This window comes from Erigeron canadensis, chromosome 8 (genome assembly GCF_010389155.1).
Source record: "Erigeron canadensis isolate Cc75 chromosome 8, C_canadensis_v1, whole genome shotgun sequence".
NCBI classification, from domain to species: Eukaryota; Viridiplantae; Streptophyta; class Magnoliopsida; order Asterales; family Asteraceae; genus Erigeron; species Erigeron canadensis.
In genome coordinates, this window is record NC_057768.1 from 10,810,979 (window position 1) to 10,823,556 (window position 12,578).

Here is a 12,578-nt window from a genome sequence, read left to right on the forward strand (position 1 = left end):
CTGCTTCCTTGATAGATAAGATCTTGACTCGTTATTTTCTGCTTAGAGCATCAACTACTACATTCGCCTTCCCAGGATGATACTTGATGTCACAATCATAATCACTTAGTAACTCCACCCAACACCTTTGTCTCATGTTCAGTTCTTTCTGGTTGTACACGTGTTGCAAGCTCTTATGATCGGTGAAGATAGTACATTTAGTTCCGTACAAGTAGTGCCTCCAAATTTTTAGGGCAAAAACAACAGCACCAAGTTGTAGATCGTGGGTGGTATAGTTCTTTTCATGCACTTTGAGTTGTCTGGATGCATAGGCGATCACTTTGCCTCTTTGCATCAGTACACAACCCAGACCTTGGTGTGAAGCGTCACAGTACTCGACGAAGTATTCAGTGCCTTCTAGTAAAGCTAGAATAGGTGCTTCACACAGTCTATCTTTTAGGGTTTGGAATGCTCGTTCTTGTTGTTCACCCTAAGTAAAGTCTTTGGTCTTTTGAGTCAGTTGAGTGGGCAGTGCGATTTTTGAGAAGTTCTCGATAAAACGACGATAATAACCAGCTAGTCCAAGGAAGCTACGAACTTCAGTAGGAGCTTTCAGAGCCTCCCACTTTTTAATTGCTTCAATCTTGGCTGGGTCGACATGATAGCCTTGTTCGTTTACGACGTGGCCCAGGAACTGTACTTGGCGAAGCCAAAACTCGCACTTAGAGAACTTAGTGTACAACTCTTCATCGCGAAGAAGTTGAAGAATAGATCTTAAATGTTGTTCATGATCAGTCTTGTTCCGAGAGTACACGAGTATGTCGTCGATGAACACTATGACAAATTTGTCTAAGAACGGACGACAGACACGGTTCATTAATTCCATAAAGATCGCTGGAGCATTAGTTAGACCAAATGACATAACGAGAAATTCGTAATGACCATAACGAGTACGAAAAGCTGTCTTTGGGACGTCACCATCCTGAACACGGATCTGGTGATAACCCGAACGTAGATCGATCTTAGAGAAGTACGAAGCACCTTGCAATTGATCAAACAGATCGTCTATGCGAGGTAGGGGATACCGGTTCTTAACGGTTAATTTGTTCAGTTCATGATAGTCTATGCACATCCTCATGGAGCCATCTTTCTTCTTAACGAACAAGATCGGTGCTCCCCAAGGAGACGAACTAGGACGAATAAAGCCTTTGCTCAAAAGTTCTTGTTATTGATTGGACAGTTCTTGCATTTCAGGAGGAGCTAAACGATACGGTGCTTTAACGACTGGTGCTGCACCGGGTACTAGATCAATATTGAACTCAACTTGTCTAACAGGTGGAATACCTGGTAAGTCGTCAGGAAAGACATCTGGAAAGTCCCGTACAATGGGGATGTCTTGAACTTTCAACTCTTTAGCACTTTTATCAATGACATGAGCTAGGTACACAAGATGATCTTTATTGTCCAAGTACTTACGGAATTTCATGGCTGTGACGATTTTAAGTTCGTTCGTGGACTTGTCGCCTTGCACAATTAAGATCTCGCCGTTTTGGAGTGGTATATGAACTGATTTCTCGTGGCAGCAAATAGTCGCGTGGTGTTTGGATAGCCAATCCATTCCCACAATAATATCAAAGCTACTAATCTCGACAGGGATTAGATCAATCGTAAAGTTCTTGTCTACTAAGATCAAAGGACAATCTAGAGCAATTTCGTTAGTATCGTATTTTTGGCCATTTGCGTACTCTACCAAATATTTATTATTTAGTTTGCCAGTTTTCATGTCAGTCTTAGCTTTAAAGTCTAATGCAACAAAGCTACGTTCGGCACCGGAGTCAAATAGTACGGAAGCATAATGATCGTTCAGAAGAAAAGTACCTGTCACAACCCGAGGGTTCTGACGAGCTTCCTCAGCGTTCAAAGCAAAAACACGGGCGTTAGCTGGGCCTTGCTGTTGCTGATGGTTCTGCTGGTTCTGGTTCATTGGCCCGCGTACAGGTGGTAGTTCTGGACTGGGGCAGCACTCTGAACTTGGGCGTTCTGGATCTGGTTCCTGTGAACTGGGGCAGCAGGTGGTAGTGGAGGTCTGGCATTTCTCACTGGTGGATTTCTGTTGACTGGCGGTGGGTTGTTCCTGATCAAGTTCGCCGCGATAGCATTACAGTATTTGGCCATGTGCCTAATTCCTTGGCACTTATAGCAGACAGGAAAAGCACCAGTGTGATGTAGATTTCAGCGAGTGCACTTCGGATAAGCTCCAGAGTCTCTTGTTGGTTCAGGCACTACGGTCACTGCATAGTTCTTCAAAATCTTCCCTTTCTTACTTGGGGGCTCAACTTTCTTCTCCACCACTTCTTCAGCCTTCCTCTTCCCCTTCTCAACATTCTCAGTCAAACCTCCTGATCTAATTATGTCTTTGGTCAAGGTCTTAGCCAGCACAGTTGCTCTTGACATGGTCTTAGGGCCTTTACTGGTGAGGTCTTGGCGGATCTCAGGAATCAAGCCCCAAATGAAACGATCGATCTTCTTTTCTTCGGTAGACGCCAAATGTGGTACAAGACGGGCAAGTTCATTAAACCTCAGAATATACTTCTCAATCTCCAAACCTTCCATCTTCAGATCCCAAAACTCTTGTTCTAGTTCTTGCAATGCATCTTTAGTACAGAATTCGGCTCTCATCATCTTCTGAAGTTCTTCCCAGGTGTAAGCATAAGCGGACTTCCTGCCAATAGTGGTGACGATGCCAGTCCACCAAGACCTAGCAGCTCCGTCAAATTGGTTGGTCGTGTGCTCCACCATCTTATCTTCAGTAATCTCAGTGTGGTATAGGGCTTCTTCCATGTTCTCAAACCACATCAACAATTCTGCAGCACCTTTCTCCCCCGTGTAGACTGGGAGTTTGCACTGAGTGAAGGTCTTGAACATACACCCTCTGCTTCGGGTAACTCTGCCTTCAGTAGTAGCTCGAGTGTTGATCTGACTAGCACCGTTAGAATCATTGTTCACCTCTTGGTTCTGTTCAGGTTCTTCTTGAGTTCTCTTGTTCTGAGTGGCTCTGGTAGTTCTAGTACCTTCAGTTAGTGGAATTTCTAGAATTTGGGCAACTTGAGTAGCAAGATTTGGCATCATCGCATTCATGCGGTCAGTGATGAGGTTCGCTACATCTTCCAAGGTGAAGTTGACAGTAGCATTAGCACTAGGTTCAGGCTCAGTAGGTTCAACAGTGGGTGCGACCTTAGCTTTCCTTCCACATTTAGCCGACATCCCTCCTTATATCTCCTAATAAGATAAAAATATGAACTCGGTTATGTTTCGCACAAGTCTATAGCTCCAAGCACGTAGTACGTTAATAAATGATCGTCGTTAGCACAATATATTAACAAGAACAGTCGTCGGTCACACGATAAGGATCTATAGTCGTATAAGCTCTAAGGCCTATAATCGAAGCACTAGAACGTATGTTATATGAGAACGAGTGAACTAGAACTGATATGATCAAGAACGAGATTGCACGAAGTTCTTAATAGAGCTCTAAGAATGGATGACACCTTCCATGACACACCTTGAGGTCCTAGGTGCTTTTACCGTAATTAGATGTAATTGATAAGGTTACATCTAATTAGGGTAAGAGTACCTACTCCTCAAACCGGTCATAAAAGGATCACCTCAGAGTGGATTCAAGTTATAGCTCGAGTTTTCCTTAGGAAAAAGCTCGGTGTTCACTATAACCATGGCTCCTGATACCAACTGTAACACCCCGCTAAAGCGGAATATACGGGATGTACAGATAATCACAATTGCACACAGTACAAGTTCCAACACAGCCAATAACATTAACAAGAGAAAAAGTATAATGGTTATTACAGTACATGGGGTATACCCAGGATAGCTAATATTCGAAAGACAGAACAATTGTCTAAAAGTACCAAGTCTTGAACCGAACAAGCAAATGAAAGTCTTCACAGCTCCTGATCTTGAACGCTCGAACAATCGCCAAATGAATTAGCTTAAAAGAAGAAGACTCCTATGCTACTAGATCTAATAGCCTAGCCTGAAAAGCATGTAAGTTCAAAAGGTCAACTACGAAAGTAGTTGGTGAGATTCACTCAAAGTACAATTTAATATACATATTAATGATATGTAGAGTAAGAACAAGGTCATAAGATCTGTACCTTTAGCAAAAGTACTTTGTAATAGTAAGAACAGTACAAGAACAAATAATGAACTATGAATGTATTGTCACTGCTAACCCGATTGGCCAGAACTGAACTGTAATGTAAAGATATGCTCATATTATTCAAGTACGCCAAGTAAGATCTAGATCAGAACAAGAACAAGTAATATGCATTCTCCAGAACTGCGGAGAATGAGGGTGGGCCTACCCTAAACAGCGCTGTCCATAATTACCTACGGTTCAACCCCTGAACTATGGGATATGAATTGATAGCAGTGATCAAGAACTGAACAAGTACAGGTAAGAACTAGAACATGATAATGAACAAGTACAATACTATGATTGTATTTAAGGATCTTGCCCATTCAAAACTTAAATACCCTTTTTAAATGATTAAGAATTATATCATAAGTATCTCATAAGTTTATGTAGTAGTACGTAAAATAGTTCAAGAACATATGTACAAGTACAAAACAGTTTTCATGCTTTTCAGTCCCCGATAAAAGAACTTGAACAAAATGTACAAAAGGGGGATTAGTGAACTCACAGTGATCTGGTACAAGCACAGTTTATAGGTACAGGGAAGAAGCACAGAGATAGATAAGTTATATCTATCAAAATCCAAGCACGTCTTGATGGAAGCCTAAGTACATGTCATTGATCGTAAATAAGTACGTATATTAGTTCATGTGATTAATTATTCGCTGAAATGTCCTTGATGAACTGATGATTTGGCCCTTGCTGATCTTTGAACGTTTTGACTCAAAAAAGTTTGAATAGACTTAAGTACTTGCACTGGACTCGTTCTGAACGTCTTTGAACTCACACACATGTAATTATAATGTTAATTAGTTAAGCGTGTCTTTAATAATGGACTTTAGTCTTAAGAACTTATTCTAATTGTTCATAGAACTTGTATTTTAATAATTAAGATGAATCATGATTTTAATGTACTTGGTCAAGGATTTGAGCAATGATCATCACTAGGATTCGAATTTGAGCTAGACTTGACATGTTTGTACAGCCTTTAGTGTATATAAAGTACGAGATCTGGTCGAATTAAGTTCAAGTATGCCAGTTATAGGTCAAGATCATTTTAGGGTTTCCATAGAATTAAGGTCGTCCTAGGTTATTAGCCAAGATCGTCCTAGAGACTTGGTCAAGACCAAGATCGTCCTAGGGTGGTCAAGACCAAGATCGTCCTAGGGTCTAGGACCAAGATCGTTTTAATCTTCATTTTGAACAAGATCGATTTAGAGACTAGAACAAGATCGTTTTAGAGACTAGAACAAGATCGTATTGGAGGTGCTATGATCAAGATCGTCTTAAAGGTACTAGTAAAGGGACGACTTTGGGGAGGTCGTTTCAAGGTTCAAGGGCAAGAACAAGAGTACATGATCGATTCTGGTTCAAGATCATTTGATTGAGCGAAACCAATCTAGAAGATTAGTTACCCAAAGAGTGCATGGTTCCCAACCACAACAACGAAACAACATCACAATCACAATACAAGATCAAACGAGCAAGCACAAGTGAACAATTGGGGCTGCCCTAGGACGGTCTTGGTGATCAAGATCATCCTAGTGCAAGGTCGTTCTAACCTCCAAACAGGCACGAGCACACAATGGAGTTCTAGGTCGATTTTCAGGACTTGTTTGGACATAGGACTAGTACATATATACACAATAACATTATTTACTAACACTTTTACTGATTTCAAGATTAAATATCACATGAACAAGTTGTGACTTCAAGAACAAGTTGTACATTGATTTTCAAAAATGGGTTTTGTAGATTAAAGCATGTTATGACCCAAATTTGTTCATACAAATGTTGTTAAACACATTTAGACACAAACCCATTAACTTATAACACGATTTTCATTCAAAAATTGGACCAAATCATCAATAACATGAACTTGAAAAAGTACATTTTTAATTTGCTCAAAAACCCATCAAATGTTATTGTTACCTGAGAAATGATTCAAGAAGTGTGTTTTGATTATCACAAGGATGCTAAAAGTACAAACGATTTTGATTGAAAGTATCAAAATCAAGAGATGCTCCTGTGTGTGTTTTATGGTGGCTGAGTGTGTGTTTTAGTGAGAGAGTGGTGAGATGGAGAAGATGAAGATAATGGGGTTTCTCTCTCTAACTCTCTATTTATAGTTTTCCAATATTAAATGAACTTAATAAGTGCAAGGACTATTTGCGAACATTTTGAACTAGAACTTTTATGAACACGAACGTTTACGAACCGAACATTAATATTTCATCGTATTTTAATCATAAACTCGTCATATAATCAAGGTTTAAGATCAAATTGACCTTCATATAAGCACATCTTTTGGTCTAAAGCACGTCAAGAACTTAAATAAATTTTACTGTCTAGCCGTTCTAATGGCGAAAGTACGATTCAAAGAACTTATTTAGAACATTTCTAAGACGGTTGTTAGAAGCTTGGGGTTGGGTTGGGTTAGCTTGGGGTTGACTAAGCTGACCAACCAAGGTGACCCAGAACTTGGGCTGACCAAACTGACCACCCATGCTGACCCAGAACCCAAGCTGACCAAAAGTTTGTTTTATTTACAAAAATGCCACCGCGCAATTTTTTTTTAAAAACGACGTGTCATACTCTGATTGGTTAATATAACCTTCTCTCCCTTCTCTCCTTAACACACCTTCTTATTTGATATCTCTCATATATATATAAAAGTATGTGTTTTGACTGTGTCATTCATGTGTCATATATATTTATTTTGACATGGGTTTGTATTGATTTTGTTAGATGGTCAGCTTGTTTAAGTTTGATCCTTATTATTGTTTAGTTTTGGTCCGTCCAAAGTATTAATTTTGGCTTCGCCACTGCTGAATTACGACATATAAAATCGGTGACTTCACATCTTTCAAGAGATATGCTGACCCTATTAGATTTCTACCAATAAACTAAAACAGGATTGAGATATTTTTGAAAGGACACGTGGTGTAATCCTTGATCGACATGTGTCATTTTAATTTATTTATTTTATTAAATTATCTTTTTTTTAATTGTATATGGATTCAATTTCCTTATTAGATTTAGAATTAAAGTCTCATTCTTGGCTAGGATTGAGATGTTCTTGAAACGATACGTGGCATAATCCTTGATCGACATGTGTCTTTCTAATTTATTTATATTATTAATTAGCTTTTTAATTGTATGTAGATTCAAATTTCTAGTTAAATTTATAATTAAAGTCTAACTCTTGGCTTATAAATACAAAACTCATTATAACCTTATTTGATTCGTGTTCTCATTAATAAAATTGTCTTTTTCTCTTTCTTAATTTTTCAACTTGTCTTTTTCTCTTTCTCAATTTTTCAACTCATATTACTTATGTTACTTATAATAAGTTATTAACATGACTTCAAAAATTTGAATTTTACGATCGGAAATCACAAGACAATCAACATGACTTCAAGTTTCGATTTTGATTTGATTGTAAAAACTTTAGGTAAATCCAAAACTTTAACTAAACATATAATATATATATCATTATGGTTTATTATAACGTAGCTTCAATCATCGGTTCACTTTAATCACAATTTATTTCATACCCACGGATCGAGACATATTCGAATTTGTTTATGATATAATTTATATAGCTATTGTACATTGTAAAGAAATGATATTCCTACAACACATTTTTGCTATCTACTACAATACCTTCATTATGCAGTTGTATTCTGTGCATAAAAATCTATACATTCAATGTAATTGGCAAAATTCTGTTGTAGAAATATCACTTCCCTACATTGTACGGGTATTAGGACTAGTTAAACATAATAGACATATTTCATCATGTGTTCCGCATTTGAGTTAGTTTCTGTTATATACTTAATTACTTTTGGTCTATAAAATCCACATTATAACCTATTTAAAATATTTTTGTGTGAATCCCTTTTCCTGATAAAACAGGATCCCAAAAAATGCCCCCTTCAACAACTGCCACGTGGCAGCGGGCCCGTATGTTTCAAAAAACCCCACATAAACTGAGTTTTATTTACCTTTCTTAAATTTCTTTTCTTTTCAATTTTAATTTTTTTCTTATTTCTTATCACCTGCTTCTTCTTTCCTATTATTTTCTTTTAGATCCAGATTTTGAATCTCTATAAACATGACAATAAACAAACTTTTTAATGAATTATCTAATATTAAATTCAGATCATTCTGTGAAAACATCGATTCGGATCTCGATCAGTGACGAACGGAATTAAACTTGCATGTTTTATGTGATTAGGTATGTCAACCTATCTGTATCTATCTATATTATGGATGAAATAGGTTTATGTTAATGATTTGATTCGGATGGTAAAAAAAAAACCCTTAATTTTGGGATGATATAAATTTTGGGATTCAAAAAAACTGTTATATTAAGGTGCGATGATATAAATTTAGTTGATTTTTCAATGTTGTTGATTTATAAATTTAGGAGTTTTATAAAACATGGATTCATAACAATGATATCACGCAAGGTTCAGATATTCAAGATTTAAATTTTTTTGTAAGATAATTAGTTACAGATTTGAAAATATTCAAGACTTATATTTATATTGAGATTTATACTATTATCATTATCTGTATTTTAAAAAAATCTGTATTATCTGTATTTAAAACAAAAAATCTGTCATATCTCTGTTTTTTGAGTTAAATTCATTGTAACTAACTTTTTGATAAGTTTGGGTTAAACTCCTATATATACTGAGATTTTTGCAAATCATCCTCATTACGACTTCTATATTTCTTTTTGATAAGCAATAACTCTTATGGTTGCTGAAAACATGTCACTCGTCAGTGAAATCAATGGTGAAGACCAACCATGGAAATTGAAAGTGAAGATCATAAGGCTGTGGAAACAAACTTTCAGCAATAATCCTCAGGTGGTCTCAAGTATTGACATGGTGTTGATTGACGAGCAGGTAATATTAATATCAAAAATAAAAAAATTGTTTTTATAAATTTTTTGTTGTTTCAATTATTATATGAAAATTGTTTTTATTAACAATGCAGGGATCAAGGATCCAGGCTACGGTCAAACATAAGCTGATTCCAAAGTTTGCTTCCTTACTAGAGGAAGGAGGGGTACGTGTTATCTCAAACTTTGGGGTAGGGGAGAATAAGGGAAGGTTTTTACTCACGAGGCATCCGTGCAAGATCAATTTCTACCCCAACACCAGTGTTAGATTGTCTAACGACTGGGTTGGTCCGGATCAGTCAATTCATCTGTTATCTTTTGATGATATTCTGACGAAGAACTTTGAATCTGTGTATTCATTTGGTACGTACAAACAAATCTCTCATCTTATGCTATTTTTATTGATAATACGCTGATGTTAGTAAACTATTTCAGATGTCATTGGGGAGGTTGTTCATTACGATGATACCAAGGTTCTGACCACGAAAGGCAAGGAAAGGCTTGTCAAAAATCTCCAGTTACAAAATGAGGGGTACGTGTGGTGTTTATTATATGTGTATTTGTTTTTTTTAAAACTGGATGCAATTATGTATCATATATAAGAACACAAATTAGGAGTTTATATGTTTCTTTTTTTCTATCAGTGGAATGAGGTTGAACTGTGCTCTGTGGGATGAGCATTCCACAACTTTGGACAACTTTTTGGCAGATCCAAATAGGGATGATGGCCGTATCTTCATGTTGCTGCAGTTTGCTAAGATCGGTGAATGGGAAAGTAAGTGACTGACTGATCACCCCACTCTGTTCAAACCTGTCTTTTTTGTACTTAATTATTCTTTCCCATGACAGACGAGACACAAATATCAAATTCCATGTTTGGCTGCAAAGTGTGGATTAATGCTGATTTACCTGCCTTTACAGAGTTTAAGGAAAGGTATAAAATATTTTACCGACAATTAATGTTGTGGTTTTAATAATTTATATGACCGGTTGAAATACATGTATAAATTGCACTATAGTTTTAAGATTACATCATACATGTATAATATTCATTGTTCATCTTATATATGTATGCGTACTCATGACATTTGTATATTCTTAGGTCGCTCATTGTCAATGCTGAACCAGCAGAACAGAGGATACTGTCTGCAACCACTGTTTACTCCAATCCAGGAGACTATTGGCAACGTTTTGAGGTGAAGAGCATTGATGACATCAAAGAGGTACTAAGATGCTTTCTGTTGTGACAAGAGCCTTGAGCGGATGCACATTATTATATATGTCTACTTTAGTGTCTTCAAATGATCCATTAGATTCCAGGTCTAACAGTTTGCATAGTAAAATTTAGGGATCGGTTTTATTTGGGAGTCTCTTAGTTTTTTAAGAAAATTATGACCTTGAGAGTTCTGATTATATGTCTACTTTAGTGTCTTCAAATGATCCATTAGATTCCAGGTCTAACAGTTTGCATAGTAAAATTTAGGGATCGGTTTTATTTGGGAGTCTCTTAGTTTTTTAAGAAAATTATGACCTTGAGAGTTCTGAAGTTCGTTCTTGTATACATCGGGCAGGCTACTGGCTGTATCGTGGTGGCTACCGTTATCAGGATTCAGGTAGAAAATGGCTGGTACTATCATGCGTGCTCAAAGTGCTCGAAAAAGGTTGAACGACTTTATGAATTGGTAGATGAGAATTCAAGTGATGAGGGTATTGCAAGGTTTGAATGCGGTGAATGTGGGGTGATCACTGATGTTTATCCCAAGTAAAACCAGGTTCCAAGTTTTATTTACTTTATGTAGTTTGAACTTATACTACTAATCTTTGTTGCCTCTGTACATACATAATGTTCACCTATTCAATTCCAGGATTAAGCTTCAGGTACGAGTTCAGGATGCCACTGGTTCGAGCTCATTTGTTTTGTTTGAGCGTGATGTCACTGGATATGTCAACAAAACTGCATCGCAACTCATCAGCAATGCTAATAATGTATGTACAGGTTTAGGATTTTATACTTCATCGTATATTGGTGATGTTATATTTTGATAGTGGTCCTCACTCCACATAGCCTTAACACCCCCCTCCCGTTCTTGTGGGAACGAGGCTACCTCAGGGAGTCAGGGGTGTCCGTAAATAACACCTTTTCATGAAGCCTTACCTTTGTGAGGACAACTATCCAGTGGCAGACGCATGTCGATTGTTGGGTATGCATTACCCTTCAAACCTTCAAATTAATGGAAAAATTTTGAGTCGTAAATTCTTTAATGCTCAAAACACGTATTACATACCTATAAAAAAACAAGCTGCATACCCTGTACTTACGTGTCTTATATATATGTATATCCAGATTGCTTAATGATTCATCCATATTAAATTCATACCCTTAAATTCATCGTATACTTCATCGCAACTCATCAGCAACCATGTCCATTCATTTTTTTGGTGTAGGGTGATCACTTTGAGTTGTTCCCAGCAGAATTTAACACTATGGTTGGTAAGAGATTTGCTTGGAAAATCAAGGTGTCGACATACAACATCGTCAACAAGTATTATGTGTACACGGTTAACAAGTTCACTGATGAGGATAGTGTTATACAAGTTGTTCTTAACAGGGCAGCTACGGGTGAGGTATTAAGCGAATATACACACCTCATTACATGTCTGAAATAGTTTGACTCAGTTCCATATAAAATAACACATCTATCTATACCCACCCGTTTTAGGATTCCCAAAATGATGTTGATGTTATTCCATCGCAGCCACTCCCTGCACTTACTGCTGGTCCTTCTGCAAAGGTTATTTTTTAGATCCATTTTAAGTTTTATATATTGAATTAAAGCATAAAAGAAAGTATTTTCATTATGTCAAAACCTTTATCTGAACCCAAACTTGCTTTGTATGTGGCAAACACAGGATGTTGTGTCTGGTACTGGTGAAAATGCCTCCCCAGGTGAAGCATTGAAAAGTACGACATCCAGTCCTGGTTTAAAGCAGAAGCAAGCGGTTCAGCATGATGATGAAGAGCTGGTTCTCACTGCTTCATCTTCAAAGGGGCGTCCTGATGTCCAGAAGATTAAGATCCCTAAACTGGAGAAGTTTTAATAGCTTCTACAGAGTCATGATCACCACAGCTTCCATATTTTTATATTTTGCTGTTTTGTGAACAATTTACTTTCTGTTTGGTTATTTCTTTAGACTGGTTTGCTTGGATGTTTTTCCACTTTGCATGTTTGTTGGATGTTTTACTCAAGCATATAGTTTTGTGCTCGAGTCCTTTATTTCAAATGAATAAATGCTGTGGTTAGCTTTTATGAATAATTGTGTTGGATTTTATATAATAATGAGATGGATGTGATTGCAAAGAGGCTGCAAATACCAACAAAGTTAAGAGAGCAACTTATCTATATGCAGAAAGACTGCAGATACAATAAATTTTATAACTTTCTTTCTTAAATAGGTCATGGACTACTTACC

At 37.0% G+C, this 12,578-nt stretch overlaps 2 protein-coding genes across 2 annotated transcripts; one reads left to right on the plus strand and one right to left on the minus strand.

Moving 5' to 3' along the window:
- Positions 1-1,204: 1,204 nt before the first annotated feature.
- On the minus strand, positions 1,205-3,243 carry LOC122610247. The gene is made up of 2 exons (XM_043783241.1): positions 2,266-3,243; positions 1,205-2,113 (listed from the first exon to the last, which is right to left on the minus strand). Exons 1-2 carry the CDS (start codon positions 3,241-3,243, stop codon positions 1,205-1,207), a joined length of 1,887 nt encoding a protein of 628 aa, XP_043639176.1.
- Positions 3,244-10,066: 6,823 nt separating this feature from the next.
- On the plus strand, positions 10,067-12,206 carry LOC122610248. Its single transcript, XM_043783242.1, has 7 exons — positions 10,067-10,074; positions 10,210-10,330; positions 10,679-10,869; positions 10,973-11,093; positions 11,553-11,732; positions 11,828-11,899; positions 12,018-12,206. Exons 1-7 carry the CDS (start codon positions 10,067-10,069, stop codon positions 12,204-12,206), a joined length of 882 nt encoding a protein of 293 aa, XP_043639177.1.
- The last annotated feature ends 372 nt before the right edge of the window (positions 12,207-12,578 follow it).

Bases quoted from the DNA above. Each gene is read 5' to 3' on its own strand.
- LOC122610247 (XM_043783241.1), bottom strand. From the start codon at position 3,243: ATGTCGGCTAAATGTGGAAGGAAAGCTAAGGTCGCACCCACTGTTGAA. The intron at 2,114-2,265 runs GTAGTGCCTGAA...GAACTTGATCAG, and splicing joins TGAAGAACTATGCAGTGACC to GAACAACCCACCGCCAGTCA.
- LOC122610248 (XM_043783242.1), top strand. The intron at 11,733-11,827 runs GTATTAAGCGAA...CACCCGTTTTAG, and splicing joins ACAGGGCAGCTACGGGTGAG to GATTCCCAAAATGATGTTGA. The intron at 11,900-12,017 runs GTTATTTTTTAG...TGGCAAACACAG, and splicing joins CTGCTGGTCCTTCTGCAAAG to GATGTTGTGTCTGGTACTGG.